The following is a 17,406-nucleotide window of genomic DNA, read 5'->3' as shown; positions in this document are numbered from 1 at the left end:
AGAGATACAATACAACGGTAGTCTACCTGTTGTTAAAGAACACCCTTAGGAGCACCTATAAGTGACATTGTAGATACGATCATAGGCTAGGGCACTACAGGTGTCCTGTATTGGGAGGTGTCCTGACATCACAGGTACCACTGTACTTTCAGAGATCATCTTGTTTATTTTACCTCGAACATGGCCTATATTTTGTCCTGACTGTAGGTCTCATGTCAGAGCGGCGACGGAGAGACACGAGGAATGAGAAAGATGACATCAGGCCTTACTGGAACACCTCCCTACCTGCGTGTCAAGGTGAGCACAGTTTAAAGTTTTTTAATCACAATAGAAACTCGCCAACTTTAACCATCTGTGTTGCGTGTGTGACAGAACGACGCAGTTGTCCCCCTTTCACAGCAGCTAGTCTGCAGAGATGCTGGCCTTGAGTTCAAGCACATGAGTGCTTTAATGCATGCAAATGCGTGTTTGAATGTGTGTGTGACGGGCGCAGTGGCGTGGTGGTAAGACGTCGGCCTCCTAATCGGGAGGTCGTGAGTTCGAATCCCGGTCGCTGCCGCTTGGTGGGTTAAGAGTGGAGATTTTTCCGATCTCTCAGGTCAACTTATGTGCAGACCTGCTAGTGACTTAACCCCCTTCGTGTGTACACGCAAGCACAAGACCAAGTGCGCACGGAAAAGATCCTGTAATCCATGTCAGAGTTCGGTGGGTTATGGAAACACGAAAATACCCAGCATGCCTACTCAACGAAAGCGGAGTGAAGCTGACTATGCTCTCAAATGGGCAAACGAGCTCACACGTAACCAGACAATTCTGGAACGCTGAAGAAGAAGAAGATCAAGAATGTGTGTGCGCAAGAGTGCGCATAGGTGCTAGGCTTACACTTTTTCAGGCCCTGAAACTGAAAATCCTAGGAGCTGTAACTCTTTAATTTTTACAGCTGATTGAAAACAGGCCTGAGTCAAAGCGGAAATCTTCTTCTTCTTCTTCTTCTGCGTTCGTGGGCTGAAACTCCCACGTACACTCGTGTTTTTTTGCACGAGTGGAATTTTACGTGTATGACCATTTTTTACCCCGCCATTTAGGCAGCCATACGCCGTTTTCGGAGGAAGCATGCTGGGTATTTTCGTGTTTCTATAACCCACCGAACGCAGACATGGATTACAGGATCTTTTTCGTGCGCACTTGGTCTTGTGCTTGCGTGTACACACGGGGGTGTTCGGACACCGAGGAGAGTCTGCACACAAAGTTGACTCTGAGAAATAAATCTCTCGCCGAACGTGGGGACGAACTCACGCTGACAGCGGCCAACTGGATACAAATCAAGCGCGCTACCGACTGAGCTACATCCCCGCCCAAAGCGGAAATCAATGTTTGAGCTTTTTCCAAACCAAATCTGTCTTGCTGCTACCTAATATGTTTGAGAAAACATGATTTGTGACCCTCCACCACGAAATGAGTCGCATGTCACCTCGCGCGGTTCTGCGCTAGGCTTAATATAAGTCCGGGGAGTGTCTGGTAACAGTGTGAGGGTCACCTTAGTCACAGGCTTATAACTTAAACAGTTTTCGCTCTTTTCTAAAACGGTTTTCACCACTGGATAGAGCATAAAAAACTCTTTAGGAAAACGTAAAAATATGAAAATCATGCAAAGGTGACATGCGACTCATTCCGTGGTGGAGGGTCACATTTGTCCAAGCTGTTTAGCGAAAATAATTTTTTTTCTTTTTCTTTGGCCATTGAAGACCGGGAGGCCCCTGCATTCCAAGGCTGTCCAAAGACGAGCATTGAGGTCAACCTTGGGGGGAACGGTCCTGTGCCTGCGACCTTTACCCTCCCGACAGTCTCGGACAACTCGGGGGGAGCGCTGACCGTCACGTATCAACCGCCAGAGTTCAGGCTGCCGTATACCTTCAGGGAGGTATGACTGTGCTGTTTGAATGGGTGGTTTATTTTTTTTTATTTTTTTAACAATTTTATTAAAAAAATTTTTTTTTTTTTTGGGGGGGGGGGGGTTGGGCGTGAAGGAGGCAGATATGGGGTAGGCGTGTGTGGGGGGTGGGGGGTGGGGTGGGGTGGGTGGGGATGGGGGTGGGGTTGGGCGAGTGAACATGGTGCAGTTATGCGTGTTCTTGTGTGTCAGGTGAGGCTGTGTGTTAGTGTGCACATGCATGAATGCGTGCATGTGTGTGTGCGTGTTTGTTTGTGTGTGTGTGTGTTAGGTTTAATTTAATTTGCTGTAATTGATTTCAGAACATGACAGTGAACATGACCGCTGTGGACCCAGCTGGGAACAGGGCTGTGTGCAGGATTTCTGTCAAACTCTTGGGTATGTTTACTTGCTTTGAACCTGCTTTATTTTGTAGAGCTAGTGTTCACATTAATAATGCATAATATTTATTTAATCACATATTCTTACTCCAATTCTTATGAATGCATTGACTTTAGTCCCACATGCTAGATGTCGAAAAACCTCTCAAATTACCTGCCCTTAGTAGGGTGGTAACCAAGCTAAAAGCGACGCCATAGCCGTTGCTATGGCCTGACCTTGCTCGGTTACCCATAACACCCTGCGCACCACGTGAGCGCCAGCATCCGTAATAATCATTCTCGACTTTCGACAACACACGGTGGACGTGTCCGAATTTCGCTCTCACTTTGGCCTTCACATGCCTGCTCGTCCTTGAGACTAGCCGGTTCTTGGGGGTCTACCTGTCCGTCTACCTTTTGGTGAGATCTTTCCTGTTTATGTTTGGTATAAATGTTGATAGCTTTGTGTTGAACACGCACGCAGAAGTTTTTTGTTCTGGGTGACTGTTTTTCGCCGGTCTTAAAATGGCCGACAACAAAGCTAAACGTGGCGCGAGACTGGAAGGTGACAAGGCTCTTAGCCTGGTTTAGAAAACTATACCTAAGAGTAGCCTAAGAACTTTGATTTGCCTATTATGCGGGTCTTAGATCCGTCAAACAGCACTTCTTTTTATGTTCCTATCCCTCCGAGGGCGGGTTCAGTTCTTTCACAGCTCGCTTCCCCTGTTGGGGTTAATCAGCCTTTAGGCTTCTTATAGACTTTTTGTTGGATCGTCGTCGGTGCGACTGATGGGGGGGGGGGGGGGGGGGGTGGCCGTGTGGCTATTCTTTCCCCTTTCTCTGCGTAAGAGGAATCAGTCAATGTCCTCCGTTTGGGGGGACTTAACGATGTTTTGGTCTGTATTCTCAGCTGTTTCAGGCGCGATCGGCGGTTCCCGCCCTCCCGTTCGTCAGCTTCGCACTGTGGTCAAGTGCAAATGGCCTGTTCGGTTCAGCCCGTTTTTTGCCTCTGGTGGCTCTGGGCTGTTCTCGAGCACCCCTTCCTTTTAGGAGGGGGGGCCTGCTCCCTGCCTGCGTCTAACCACTCTGATTACCGCCGGTACTTCACAGTGTGTTACGCAGCCCCCCGCCAATGGGGGGGGATAGGGGGGGCGCTCCTGCGTCGCACCGTCGCCTGGTGCAATCGGCCAGTTCGGTTCAGTCCTTTCTGCCACTGGTAGACTGGGTTGTTCGCGAGCACTCTCTCCTTTAGGAGAGGGGGCCAGCTCCCCGCCTGCTTTGGCCGCTCGGCTTGCTTTAAAAACAGCACTGCTGGGTCGGTCATGCAGCCCCCTTACCGTGAGGAAGGGGGAGTGGGGGGGCACGGTAAGTCACGGCCAGGGCTTGTCCCACTCTGCCCTTTGCGGGCAGGGGGCCGTGTTAGCTTCCCACCCTTTCCCGCCCCCCGGGCGCGTTCGGGTGGCGGCTTTCCAGGCTACGTTACATACCCCTTCTCTGCTCCATTTGGGGCAGGGTGGGGGGGGGGGGGTATCAGTGGCTCACTCTTTCCCGCCCACCGGGCGGGATCGGGTGGGGGCTGGAGTAGCGTTCCACCCTTTCCCTCCCTCTGAGTTGGACGGGGTGGGCGCTGTTGGACTGTCTTCACAGTCTGTGCCTCAATTGTCCTGGCCCGACAATCGTTCGCCTCCCCTATCGGGGTGGGCGGGCGGTGGGCTATAGGACTACGGCAGGTGGACGGAGGGGGGTCGGCCGTTGCTCGGTTCGTCTCTCTCCGTCGCTCTTACTGCTGTGACGAGCCACCTCCCTCCCCATCTGGGGCATGGAGTGGCTCAGGCCTTTCTACACAGCGGGGGTGCTATGTACGGCTTTCCAGGCTACGTTACATACTCCTTCTCTGCTCCTTTTGGGACAGGTGGCTGTGTTAGCTGCCCGCGCTTGTCGCGGGTCCACCCTTTCCCTCCCTCTGGGTTGGACGGGGTGGGCGCTGTTAGACTGTCTTCACAGTCTGTGCCTCTATGGTCCTGGCCTGACAATCGGTCTCCTCCTCTATCGAGGCCTTTCTACACAGCGGGGGTGCTATGTACGGCTTTCCAGGCTACGTTACATACTCCTTCTCTGCTCCATTTGGGACAGGTGGCTGTGTTAGCTGCCCGCGCTCGTCGCGGGTAGCGGTCGCGGAACAATGAGCTTGACTCTCTTTTGTTCTCGGCAGGGTGTCTCGCACAGTGGTCAGGGAACAATGAGCTTTGCTCCGTTTTGTTCTCTGCACGGGCTGTGCCGGCTGTCTACCTGGGACAGGCGGAGACAGAATATACTCTTTCTCTCCAGTCTCCCATTCTTTGTATTCACAATGGTCTGCGGGGACTCGGCTATAGTATCACCTGGCCAGTGGTCATTGTCCTTAGCCAGCATAGGTCACCCCCCCCCCCCTTCTAGGGGTGGGTGAGTGATAGGGCTACTTGACTTTGGCAGGTGGACGAGCGAGGATCGGCCGTTTACGGCCGTTTCTCTGTTTCAGTCCTTACCCCCTCTGGGGGTTGCGGCTGTGCTGGATCACCCCCCTCCCCACTTGGGGTGAGTTGTGGTTCAAACCAGGTAGTCTGGTTCTTAGCACTGGGATGCTTCTCTCGCACAGCGGGTGGGGTAAGATGCGCCGGGCCCGGCTTTGTCTTGTTTCTCCACTCTATCTCCTTCTCGGCAGAGATCTGTGCCAGTTACCAACCCCTCTTCCCCCCACCTCTTGTTCAGGTGGGCGGTTTTGGGTTGGCAGTCAGAGACTGATCACGCTTTTCATCCACACTCTTGGCGGTGTTATCGGCAGGAGTATTTAGTGCGCGACCTCCCCGGTCTCCCCTCCTTTTGTGTTTTACACAACTGGTGGTTAGGTTCGGACTCCTTGTTGGAGGAGGGGGAGTGTATAGGGTTGCCTACTGGTTGTAGGCTTCCCATACATAGAGCGGCTGCTGTTGCAGTTTACTTTGTCCCGGATAGGTTGGGGGTGTCTCTCTTCCTTCCTCTTCCGGGATGGCTTTGGGTTTTCACAGGCTTTCTCGCAATTTGTTTCATTTGCTGAGTCTCCGGTGGTTGCCTACCTCTTGCCACACTTTTGGCTTGTTCCGCACCTTAGGATAGCGGTCTTCAGCCTACACCTTTCCCGCTGCTTTATACGCAGGGGACTGCTGGCTTCGGGCTTTCAGGCTGCTTCGTCCTCACTTTTAGTGCGGAAGAAGATAGCAGGGAATTTTCGGGCTCAGGGTCTGATCCGCACTTTTTATTGCCAGGGGCTAGTTTCTGGCTTCGCTTACAGACCACAGGGAACATGGAGTTTTCATGATGTTACTCCTCCCTCTCCTCTCTGGAGGAGCTAGGATGGCATGGTTTGGAGTTTTCTGCTTTGGCCGAGACTCTCTTCTGTGCTTTCTTATAGGCAATCTTATCCTCCCTGAACGCTCTTTTGGGTTAGGGAGGATGCCTTGGATAAGGCTTTAGCCAGGCTGCTGGCAGCTTGGGCTAGGGTCGTTCACTGAGCGGAGAAGTTTCTCGGTGACGTTTTAGGCCCACACTGTTTTTGCTTGGTGTGATCTCCTTCCTTTACAAGGGGTTTGATTTCATGCTGGTTGCAGGAAGCAAGGGTCAGGCTTTTTCGGGGGTTGTTAAGACCTACTCAATAGCTGGAATCTTTCCCTTCCTTCGTGGACCTCTGGCAGCGCATTTATGCGCTCCCGGTTACAAAGGGGTGTTTTGGTTCAGTGTCGCCTCCCTCTCTGCGGGAGGTGGGTCGGCATGGGCTAGAGCTTTCAGCTTTGGCTGAGATTTTCCTCGGTGCTCTCACATGAGCTTTCCTTCTGCGTTTCTGCACACAGGAAAGGGCTCGGTTTCTGGGGGTGTTGGTCTCTGGACTATCTCGGGGGCTGGTTGAGCTTTTTCAAGGTCAATCAGCTTGTCAGCTGCACTTCCTTTTGGTGTTGAACCAGGCTTTTTGGCCTGGTGCTCTCAGTAACCAGGCAAAATTCCGAGCTGTCCTTATCCCAGGTTTTTTACCTGGGCATGCTGTTCGACTTTGTCTCTTGGAAGGTTTATTCTTCACACAAGAGAGAATAGGGAGGCTTTTAGCGCTTTTCACTGCCAGATTGGCACGAGAGCAGGCCTCTGCGGGGTCTTTAGACCCGATCTTCGGTCGGACGGTATCGATAGCTATGCTGGCCCTCTAGTCTTTCCTCAAGTTTTTTGGGGGGTTCGGCCTCACAGGTCTGGGACATGAGGGTCCTCCTCCAGAGTGGGTTCCTCCACGCGGGAAGGTGGCTGGAATCCTTTTGGATCGCTCAGGGGACTTTTTTCCCTAGCTTTGTTTCCCCCTGGACTTAGACCGCTTTTTGGATGCGTTTTCGTCTAGATGGGGCCTGCAATGGCGATTGCAGTCTTGAGGCTGTGATGTAGACGTGAATCCTTGGGCTTCTCTTTTGCCTGAGGTTAGGAGCAGTAGCTCTTAGTCTACTAGCCTTTCCTTTTTGGCTATTTACAGGCATGTCCTGTTGCATTCGGGCAATTCGTCTGTTGCTTCTTATGTGAACTAGCTGGGGTGAGCAAGTTCTCACTCCCTGTCAGACAGAGTATAAGGGATTCTGATTGGGTTTTCACACTAAATCATTTTCTCAGGGGAATTTCTCCCCGGCCAGCTCTGCGATCGGGCCGACTCGCTCAACAGGTCCTCTCAGGGCTTGCTCAGGGGTTGGCCCATCTGCTTACGGGTCTGGAGGCGTGCTGTTTGTGTTTTAGATCATGGGTTCTTACTCTGTTCTTTGGGCACGAAGCATATATTTCCTCCACTTTATCTGTGTATGCTCCTTGTTTGGCCTCTTTGGCCAATTGGGGATTTAGAGCGGGGGTGCAACTCCATAGCGCCCCTCTCTCAAGCCAGGTGGTTTTTCACCTCTGTTTCAGTTTTTGGCTTTGGGCAGCTGGGCCTCTTCTTTGAGGTTCCGGCGTCTCGGCTATCTCAGCTGTTTTGAAACAAATAGGCCTCTCTTCTGTGGCTCATGGCCCTCTTGTGGGCATGATCAAGGACCTTGTTTTATGAGGTTTAGAGGCTCCCCCTTGGTTAGCGCGTGGGACTTTGTTCTACTTACTCTGGGCCTCAGCCCTATAGGGCAGTGAGGCGCATGCGTTTTTGGGGTTTGCCAGAGGATGTAGCCTTAGAGCTTTTGGTGCCGTTTGTTCACGGTTTTTGGCCAGGTTTTGGGGTTTCAGAAACCTGGTCAATATCCTCTGGGAGGATTTTCGCTCCGGGAGATTCGGATTTTCTAACTGTCTGGTTAGACTTTTTTAATTCCTTTTTTGACGTTACTGTCTTTTGGAACCACGAGCTTTAGCTCAGGTTCTTATGTCTTTACAATGGAGCGAAAGAGACATCTTTTATTTGTCTCTCTCTAGGGGCTCTGCTACATTTATGGCCGTGTTGCGTTCTGGTCGCCTAGGCGAAGCTTTGCAAACGGCTTACTGGAGGTCAGATGATGTGTTCATCGGTTTCTATCTTTGGGATTTCTCCTGCACGCGGCTAGACGGCTCCAGTTCATTGCTGGTTTTAGTTGCTGCAGGGCAGGTTCTTACAAGGACATAAGTAGGTTCCCTCCACCTTTAGGAGGAATCTGCATTCATAAGAATTGGAGTAAGAATATGTGATTAAATCGAAAATTTTTAATTAAATTTTGATTTAATATAATATACTTACCCAATTCTTATAGTTAATACCCTCCCATCCGTCCCCGCTGGATTATGTCCTTGGGGGTTTGTTTGACTAATAGTCTCGAATGATTATTACGGATGCTGGCGCTCACGTGGTGCGCAGGGTGTTATGGGTAACCGAGCAAGGTCAGGCCATAGCAACGGCTATGGCGTCGCTTTTAGCTTGGTTACCACCCTACTAAGGGCAGGTAATTTGAGAGGTTTTTCGACATCTAGCATGTGGGACTAAAGTCAATGCATTCATAAGAATTGGGTAAGTATATTATATTAAATCAAAATTTAATTAAAAATTTTCGATAAAAGCGCATGTATCCAGGGTTTAACCCTGCTCAAAGCGCTGGGACCGTTCTTTGTCCTCAAAATGCGAGTGAGCATTACCCTCAAATCAGTGGTAACCAAATATGCGTAAAAGAAATGCGGAACCCAGATATATTGGCCAACATTCAAACTATACTTTACCAACAGTGCTCGTACCATCCGCCTGATCTTTTATGATTCTGGCCGAACCTGAATACACTGTCAAAGTATACAAGGGGATGATTTCCCTGCTTCTGCTTAACACATTTCACACCAACTTGGTACTGTTCAGACATTCTTACAACCCTTAATATAGTAAGCCGAAAGAACTTCTGGCAGAATGCGTTATTGTGTCACTAACCGAACAACCACATTTTTCTGGCCATTATCAGCAAACTACTATGGTGCAAGCTGGTGCTTGTGCGCCACCAATGACATTTCTACGATTTGAGATAATAAAGTTAAATTGATTTGATTTGAATTTAATTTGATATTTTTTTTTTAGTTTTCTTATCTAATATATCATGCAAACTTTACTTTTCATAAAATGATATTTTATTCATGCAATGATTTCATGCAACTTTTTTTCCCTTTTGCACAGACGTTACTCCTCCAAAAGTGCAGTGCCCAAGAGGTGTGTACCGTCATCACTACAGCAGTGAAGGGGGCAGCACAGTTGCTGTGGTGTACCCTGCTGGCGTTGTCAATGCCACAGACTATGGTGGAATCTCCCACACGGTGTACGACCCATTACCTGGCACCATGAAGGAAGTCTTGAAGATGTTCAACGTTACTGCCACAGTCCTGGATTTTTCTGGAAACGCTGCATCCTGTTCTTTTAGCTACATCGCTGGTAGTAAGTGAAAAGAGAGCCGATTGTAATGGGTTGGAAGTTATAGTCAGTGAAATTGTGATTGGGTGGGCGTAGAAGTGGTAATTTATGTGTGCATGCAGTATAATGTTGCAATATGGCCACTATAACACACACACACACACACACACACACACACACACACACACACACACACACACACACACACACACACAAAATCATAGAAAGACCTCCCTATCCCACGCACGTACGTACAGCAGTACGGTAATACCCGGTATCGCAACAACTCGGTGCCGCACACACACACACACACACACACACACACACACACACACACACACACACACACACACACACACACACACACACACACACACACACACACACACACACAACCACCACCACCCCCTACTCCACACCCCCCACCCCCCCCCCCCCACACACGCACACTCAAAGTACAACATGGTCAGCATGTTAGCTATAACTTCACCATTTCTCCTTGCAGCAAACAGATGCGCACTGTGGGAACTCCCTATCCCAGCCGACGGTCAGGGGCAGAGAAGCTGCTCGCCGGACATCGAAGGTACCGTCTTTAACACTTTCTACATCATCAATTTCATCATTAAGGCCGAACAAAAATATATGTTGGTTTAGGGTAACGTGGCCAAAAAAGATAGGGTCACCGTCGGTAGGTCGGCTTTTTGTGTTTAATCATTTTTTTCAGGTTACTTCCTTTAGTCACGGTATGGTTCGCAAAATGTGCCAACAGTTTAGTTTTTTTTTGAGAAATGAAAAGAAATTTTTGGGTCGGCGGGAAAAAATAGGGCCGGTCGGGTTACCCTAAACCAACATATATTTTTGTTTGGCCTAATCAGTGTCTCAGTCTCGCTTGTGTATTACGAACGAGCTTCTGGACAATGTGTCAGACAAGTTTATTACACCCCCGGTATAGGGGTGTGTATAGGATTCGGTCGATGTGTTTGTTTGTTTGTTTGTGTGTTTGTGTTCGCATATAGATCTCAAGAATGAACGGACCGATCGTCACCAAACTTGGTGAACAGGTTCTATACATTCCTGAGACGGTCCTTACAAAAATTGGGACCAGTCAAACACACGGTTAGGGAGTTATTGGTGGATTAAGATTCTACAAGGACTTATAGAGGGACATATTAATGGTCAAAGGGAAATAACCTTCTCAGTTGGTGGCAGTGAGAATGGTAAGGACGGGGGTGTTTTTCCTACCTCGGAGGAATTTCTTGTTTTTTGTATTATGAGTGTTTGTCTGTCCACTTAAAAGACCGCTGGGTCGAAGATGAGTGACTGTATTGTATTGTTCCTACAACATACCTTGCTTGTTTTTTTATTTTGAAGGTTCCGTGGGTTTTGGCAAGTCGTGTCAGGTGTCGTGTCCCCGTGGTTACGATTTCATTTCTCCGCCCCCGTTGCAGTATGTGTGTATCAATGGCAGTACATGGAATCCCAACAACTCGGTACCGCAGTGCGGAGGTGAGAATAAGAGCAGTTTTGTTTATGTGTGTGTGTGTGTGTGTGTGTGGGGGGGGGTGATGTGTGTGTGTGTGTGTGTGTGTGTGTGTGTGTGTGTGTGGGTGGGTGAGGGGGTGATGTGTCTGTGTGTCTGTGTCTGAGTGTGTGTGGGGATGTGTGTGTGTGTTAATATTTCGGATTGCGTATGTATCTGTTTTTCTATGAATGGCAGTACCAGGTATCACAACATCTTGGTGCCGCAGTGCGAAGGTGGGAAAGGAGAAGTTTAGTTAACTCTGTGTGTGTGTGTGTGTGTGTGTGTGTGTGTGTGTGTGTATGTGTGTGTGTGTGTGTGTGTGTGTGTTTATAATTCGGATTGTGTATGTTTGTCTGTGAATGGCAGCACTGTGTATCCCAAAAACTCGGTGCCGCAGTGCGGAGGTGAGGAATATGAGGAATGTGTGTGTTCGAATGTTAAATTAGCGAGTTGAGAATGAAAAGAAAGAGAGAAAGTGTAGAGAAGTGGACATAAACATTTGAAAGAGAGAGAGAGAAAGAGAGCGAGAGAGAGACACACACACACACACATATACGCACACACACACACACACTTACACACACACACACACACACACACACACACACACACACACACACACACACACAGAGAAAGAAACAGAGAAAGCTTTGACAATCTCCTGTGTATTTTTGCAGCGTTGTTTTCCACCAACTTTGACTTCAACCTGACCTTGAACTTCACGTACGAAGGAGAGGTCAGCGGCGAGTGCCTTGAACGGGTCAGCGACGACATTTTGTCCGAGCTGCGACCATTTTTTGTCGCCACCTGTGCCAACCATTCACAGTCCGTCAATTTGACCATCACACATATGGCAATGAAGTCGGTAAGGCATTGACTAATTTCTTATGGTGGCGCCATGTTAGTGATAATGTTCCCTTTGGAGTGTGTGTGTGTGTGTGTTTCGGTGCGGGTGCGTGTGTGTGTGTGTGTGTGTGTGTTTGTGCGCGCGCGTGTGTGTGTGTGTGTGTAGGTGCAGACATATGTGGGTATGTGCACCTTTTTTGAGTACATCCGTCTGTCTGTATGTGCCAGAATTTTTTTACTAATGCGTAGTTAAAGATAATACTGTATAGAACAGTTTCATTACACATAATTTTTTTCCGATTTTGACTTACCTTACTTGCGTTTTTGCAGGGACCGTTCTTTGTCCTCAAAATGCGAGTGAGCATCACACTCAAGTCAGGGGTAACCAATGGTGCGGCAAAGAAATGCGGCACCCAGATATTGGCCAACATTGATGAATTCAATCCCAAAGTGGCGGTGGACAACTGTTTCAATGCGACCTTCCTTCCACCCAGCGAACCCCAGGGCGAAGCGACGTGTTTCCCTGGATTTGCTCATGTCGGAGAGTTTTGCTGTGAGTGAATAATATTTATTTTTTTATCTTTTTTAAAATTTTTTATCTCATTGGAATTTTTAAATATTGACAAAACAAAACGTTACATTTACAGTACGTCGACGCGGTGGTCTTTTAAGTCGACAGACAGGGAAAAACTTATGGTACAAATGATGAACTTATGGTACAAATGATGAACTTATGGTACAAATGATGAACTTATCTCAAAATCGTCGATGTATCTCGCATGCAAGATGCCGGCGAGGTTATCAATAAGTACCATAAATATTTGTTCTTGATTTGTTTAATAACCGATTATTATCCTATACGCATTCTTCTGGTTAGATGTGTATTTGTGTTTACTTTATTTTCTTTGGTGTTTTCTCACCTTCTTTTCGTCTTTTCTTTTCTCTCCTAAATTTGGTAAATATTTTGAGTAAAATTTACGGATTGTTTTTCTTTACTGTGTAAGGGCTTGACTGTCTGCCATGTTCTTCTTGTAAATGTGTTTGAAGACACCACCATAAGCCGTAGGCTTGTTGTTGTCTTCACCCTATGTCGATGTACATTTCCTGAACATGTAAATATGAATAAACATTGTTTAAACCAAGTACCATAAGTGTTTATATGTTTATTAACACGTACATATACATCTGTAATGGTACGCATGATAACGGATATGTAGTGCGTCCCAGGACCCGCTCTTTGCAGTTTCAGTGCATCACAGAACCCGCTCTTTGCAGTTTCAGTGCATCACAGGACCCGCTCTTTGCAGTTTCAGTGCGTCACAGGACCCGCTCTTTGCAGTTTCAGTGCGTCCCAGGACCCGCTCTTTACAGTTTAAGTGCGTCCCATGACCTGCTCTTTGCAGTTTCAGTGCGTCACAGGACCCGCTCTTTGCAGTTTCAGTGCGTCCCAGGACCCGCTATTTGCAGTTTCAGTGCGTCCCAGGACCCGCTCTTTGCAGTTTAAGTGCGTCCCATGACCTGCTCTTTGCAGTTTCAGTGCGTCCCAGGACCCGCTCTTTGCAGTTTCAGTGCATCACAGAACCCGCTCTTTGCAGTTTCAGTGCATCACAGAACCCGCTCTTTGCAGTTTCAGTGCGTCACAGGACCCGCTCTTTGCAGTTTCAGTGCGTCCCAGGACCCGCTCTTTACAGTTTAAGTGCGTCCCATGACCTGCTCTTTGCAGTTTCAGTGCGTCACAGGACCCGCTCTTTGCAGTTTCAGTGCGTCCCAGGACCCGCTATTTGCAGTTTCAGTGCGTCCCAGGACCCGCTCTTTACAGTTTAAGTGCGTCCCATGACCTGCTCTTTGCAGTTTCAGTGCGTCCCAGGACCCGCTCTTTGCAGTTTCAGTGCGTCCCAGGACCCGCTCTTTGCAGTTTCAGTGCGTCCCAGGACCCGCTCTTTGCAGTTTCAGTGCGTCCCAGGACCCGCTCTTTGTAGTTTCAGTGCGTCCCAGGACCCGCTCTTTGCAGTTTCAGTGCGTCCCAGGACCCGCTCTTTGCAGTTTTCAGTGCGTCCCAGGACCCGCTCTTTGCAGTTTCAGTGCGTCCCAGGACCCGCTCTTTGCAGTTTCAGTGCGTCCCAGGACCCGCTCTTTGCAGTTTCAGTGCGTCATGGAACCCTCTTCATGAATTTCTAGTGTGTGTTTTTGGCTTCTAGTGCGAATAGGACTCAGGGACGCACAGTTTGGGGAGCCCCAGGCTATATAAAGTGCCCTCTCAACGAAGGTCCGGAGCTAAACTGGCTAAAGTTTGGAATTATTGTCCTTGATGTTCTTAGGTTTTTCATCAGTTTTCGCCCTTGATTACATATTCTTATTTTAACCTTCTTAGATAATTTGAATAATTATTTATCTTAAATTTGTGATTGCAGTGGAGTGTCCTTCAGGAAGCTACATGGATGCGGACGGCAAGAGGTGTGAGCAATGCCCCATGGGACAATACCAGAACGCCAGTGCTCAGATCGCGTGTGATCTCTGCCCTAATGGCTCTCACACACTGCTTCCTGGGGCCCGCAGTCTGTCGCACTGCTTAGGTGTGTATAAGTCATGCCATGTGTGTGTATGTATGTGTGTGTGCGTGTGTGTGTATGTGTACGTGTGTGTATGTGTGTGTGTGTGTTAGTGTATGTGTGTGTGTGTGTGTGCTTGTGTGTTTGTGTGTGTGTGTACGTGTGTGTGAGTGCATTCGCGCACGTGCGTATGAATATATGCGCATTTGTCTGTAAAGCACATACAAATTCACATACATATCTTCGTCGTTTAGTATTCAAATCTTGTACAAACTTAAAAACAGTCTTTATTTGTATGTGCAGAATTTTGCTCAGCCGGTTACTTCTCTACCACTGGCCTGAGTCCATGCCATCCTTGCCCTGTTGGGGAGCACCAGTCAGCTGTCAGACAGACGTCTTGTCAGCCGTGTGACAATGGTTACAGCACAGTCTCTGAGGGAGCAACCAGCTCTGCCGACTGCAAACGTTAGTTGTTTGATCGTAGGGTAGTTGGAGGGATTGGGGATGAATGTGGGGTTGGATATGGATATGGCACAGCATCTGAGCTGTGCTAAGGATAGGAATTTCAATTCAATTCAATTCAATGAAACTGTATTATCTAAATGCAACAAACAGACATTTTTTCTTTTTGGGTATGAGTTGGGGGCTCGGGTAGGTCAGCTAGTAGAGCACTAGACGTGTGATCCTTGGGTCACGGGTTCGAATCCAGGCCGGGACGGACACGGGTCAACTTCATGTTTAGACTCGTCGGCATTATACTTGTCTCGTCTAAATATCGGACCCTATTGCTACGCTGAAAACACAATAGCCGTTAATGGTGTCTGTGTCGCCTACTAAAGCATATGGATGCATTTGTGACATGAGTGAATCGGTTAAAGATACAATTCAATGGGTGCGTGAAGAAAACGACATGCAGCATGCTTCCTTGGCTGTTTCTTGGTCAGCACACGAGAGTGTGCGAGTGACTGGGTTGGTAGGTGCATGGTCGGATGGGTGGGTGAAGGAACAGTTGGATGGGTGGGTGAAGGGACAGTTGGATGGGTGGGTGAAGGAACAGTTGGATGGGTGGGTGAAGGGACAGTTGGATGGATGGGTGAAGGGACAGTTGGCTGGGTGGGTGAAGGAACAGTTGGATGAGTGAGTGAAGGAACAGTTGGATGGGTGGGTGAAGGAACAGTTGGATAGGTGGGCGAAGGAACAGTTGGATGGGTGGGTGAAGGAACAGTTGGATGAGTGGGTGAAGGAACAGTTGGATGGGTGGGTGAAGGAACAGTTGGATGCGTGGGTGAAGGAACAGTTGGATGAGTGGGTGAAGGAACAGTTGGATGCGTGGGTGAAGGAACAGTTGGATGAGTGGGTGAAGGAACAGTTGGATGCGTGGGTGAAGGAACAGTTGGATGGATGGGTGAAGGGACAGTTGGATGAGTGAGTGAGATGAGATACAATAAATGTTTATTTTGCGAAGGTAATTGAGTAAGCATGCAACAGTGCTTTTCTGTACATCCCGTCCTCGTCTAATTAGGGACTACCCTTTAATATACACACACATACACTGAGACACAGTAAATTCCAGAAAGAAATAAAGTAATTTTGTTTTAACGACAACAATGGAACACAAGAAAACTGATTGAGAGAGTGATTGAATGGCGGAACACAGAAAGTGAGTGATTGAGAGAGTGATTGAATGGCGGAACACAGAAAGTGAGTGATTGAGAGAGTGATTGAATGGCGGAACACAGAAAGTGAGTGATTGAGAGAGTGATTGACTGGCGGAACACAGAAAGTGAGTGATTGAGAGAGTGATTGACTGGCGGAACACAGAAAGTGAGTGATTGAGAGAGTGATTGAATGGCGGAACACAGAAAGTGAGTGATTGAGAGAGTGATTGAATGGCGGAACACAGAAAGTGAGTGATTGAGAGAGTGATTGAATGGCGGAACACAGAAAGTGAGTGATTGAGAGAGTGATTGAATGGCGGAACACAGAAAGAGAGTGATTGAATGGCGGAACACAGAAAGTGTGTGATTGAATGGCGGAACACAGAAAGTGTGTGATTGAGAGAGTGATTGAATGGCGGAACACAGAAAGTGAGTGATTGAGAGAGTGATTGAATGGCGGAACACAGAAAGTGAGTGACGGTTCGGAGGGTACACCTGACTTTCAGCCCATGAAAGTTGAGCTTGACCAATGTTTTCAGGTGAATGCTGGACGGGTTACTACAGCAGCACTGGGCTGGCTACCTGTACGCCCTGTCCCATTCACCACTACAGTGACGTTTTGGGGGCCATCGCCTGCACTGAATGTCCTCCTAACAAGGTCACCAATTCCACTGCAAGCGAGAGCAGTGGAGATTGCTTAGGTAGGTAATTGCATGTTCACTGGATTTCATCATCATCATCATCATCATCATCATCATCATCATCATCATCATCATCATCATTAATCCCTGACTGGGACAGTCGTCGGGGGGGGGGGGAGGGGGGGGGAGGAGGCAGAGACCCTTCTCCAGGCATTTCTGTCGGGGACTTTCACCAGTAGGTCTGGGAAGCTCATCTGAGTCCAATCCTTAACCTTGTCTAACCGCCTCTTGCGTTGTCTACCTCGTCTGCGTCCTCCCTCGACAGTGCCTTGCAGTATTGTTTTGGAGAGGCTGTCGTGCCTTGTGACATGGCCGAACCACATCAGTTTCCGACGCTTGACGGTTGCCAGCAGGGGTTCAACCAGGTTTTGAACGTAGTCGTTGGTCTTGTGCTCTGTGTAGTGTATTCGGAGCAGTTTCCTCAGGCTCTTGGTCTCAAATGCCTGGATTCTACGTTCGTCCTCGGCCATCAGTGTCCAAGTCTCGCAGCCGTAGAGTAAGATGGAGATGACTAGCGACTTGAAGAGCTTTAATTTTGTTTGGAAACTGATGTTGCTTTTCCACACCCTGTTTAATCTGGCCATCGCTGATGTGGCTGTGGCGATCCGTATGCGGATTTCTGCCGTGCTGGTGCCGTCTTTTGACAGGGTAGCTCCCAGATACTTGAAGCTTGACACTTCTTCCAGTGGCTCTCCGTTCATGGTGATGTTGGTGATGGCACTGCACTGGTGGATTTTGTGCTGTTAACCATGACTTTGGACTTTTCTGTGCTGACTTCCATCCCATAGGCACTTGCTCTTGCAGCGAGTCTGTTCGTGAGGTGCTGGAGCTCGGCATCACTACCTCCCATGAGGTCAATGTCGTCTGCGAACCGAAGGTTGCGTATTGGTCTTCCACCAATAGATATGGTGGTGTGGTGGTCTTAGAGGGTCTCCTGCATGATCCTTTC

The 17,406-nt window shown here is 48.6% G+C and overlaps 1 protein-coding gene across 3 annotated transcripts in view; it reads left to right on the top strand.

The window, feature by feature from the left end:
* The window catches only part of LOC138958158 (uncharacterized), a 105,203-nt gene that overhangs the window by 51,522 nt on the left and 36,275 nt on the right, over positions 1–17,406 (top strand). For all 3 annotated transcript variants that reach the window (XM_070329237.1, XM_070329239.1, XM_070329238.1), the window contains 11 exons: positions 208–297; positions 1,746–1,921; positions 2,254–2,329; positions 8,951–9,205; positions 9,687–9,764; positions 10,553–10,687; positions 11,381–11,568; positions 11,880–12,102; positions 13,961–14,122; positions 14,402–14,563; positions 16,296–16,457. In XM_070329237.1, the coding sequence (XP_070185338.1) occupies positions 208–297; positions 1,746–1,921; positions 2,254–2,329; positions 8,951–9,205; positions 9,687–9,764; positions 10,553–10,687; positions 11,381–11,568; positions 11,880–12,102; positions 13,961–14,122; positions 14,402–14,563; positions 16,296–16,457 (1,707 nt within the window). The remainder of the gene's footprint in view (positions 1–207; positions 298–1,745; positions 1,922–2,253; positions 2,330–8,950; positions 9,206–9,686; positions 9,765–10,552; positions 10,688–11,380; positions 11,569–11,879; positions 12,103–13,960; positions 14,123–14,401; positions 14,564–16,295; positions 16,458–17,406) is intronic.

This window comes from Littorina saxatilis, linkage group LG2, assembly GCF_037325665.1.
Source record: "Littorina saxatilis isolate snail1 linkage group LG2, US_GU_Lsax_2.0, whole genome shotgun sequence".
NCBI classification, from domain to species: domain Eukaryota; kingdom Metazoa; phylum Mollusca; class Gastropoda; order Littorinimorpha; family Littorinidae; genus Littorina; species Littorina saxatilis.
This window is presented reverse-complemented; position numbering and strand designations above follow the sequence as displayed.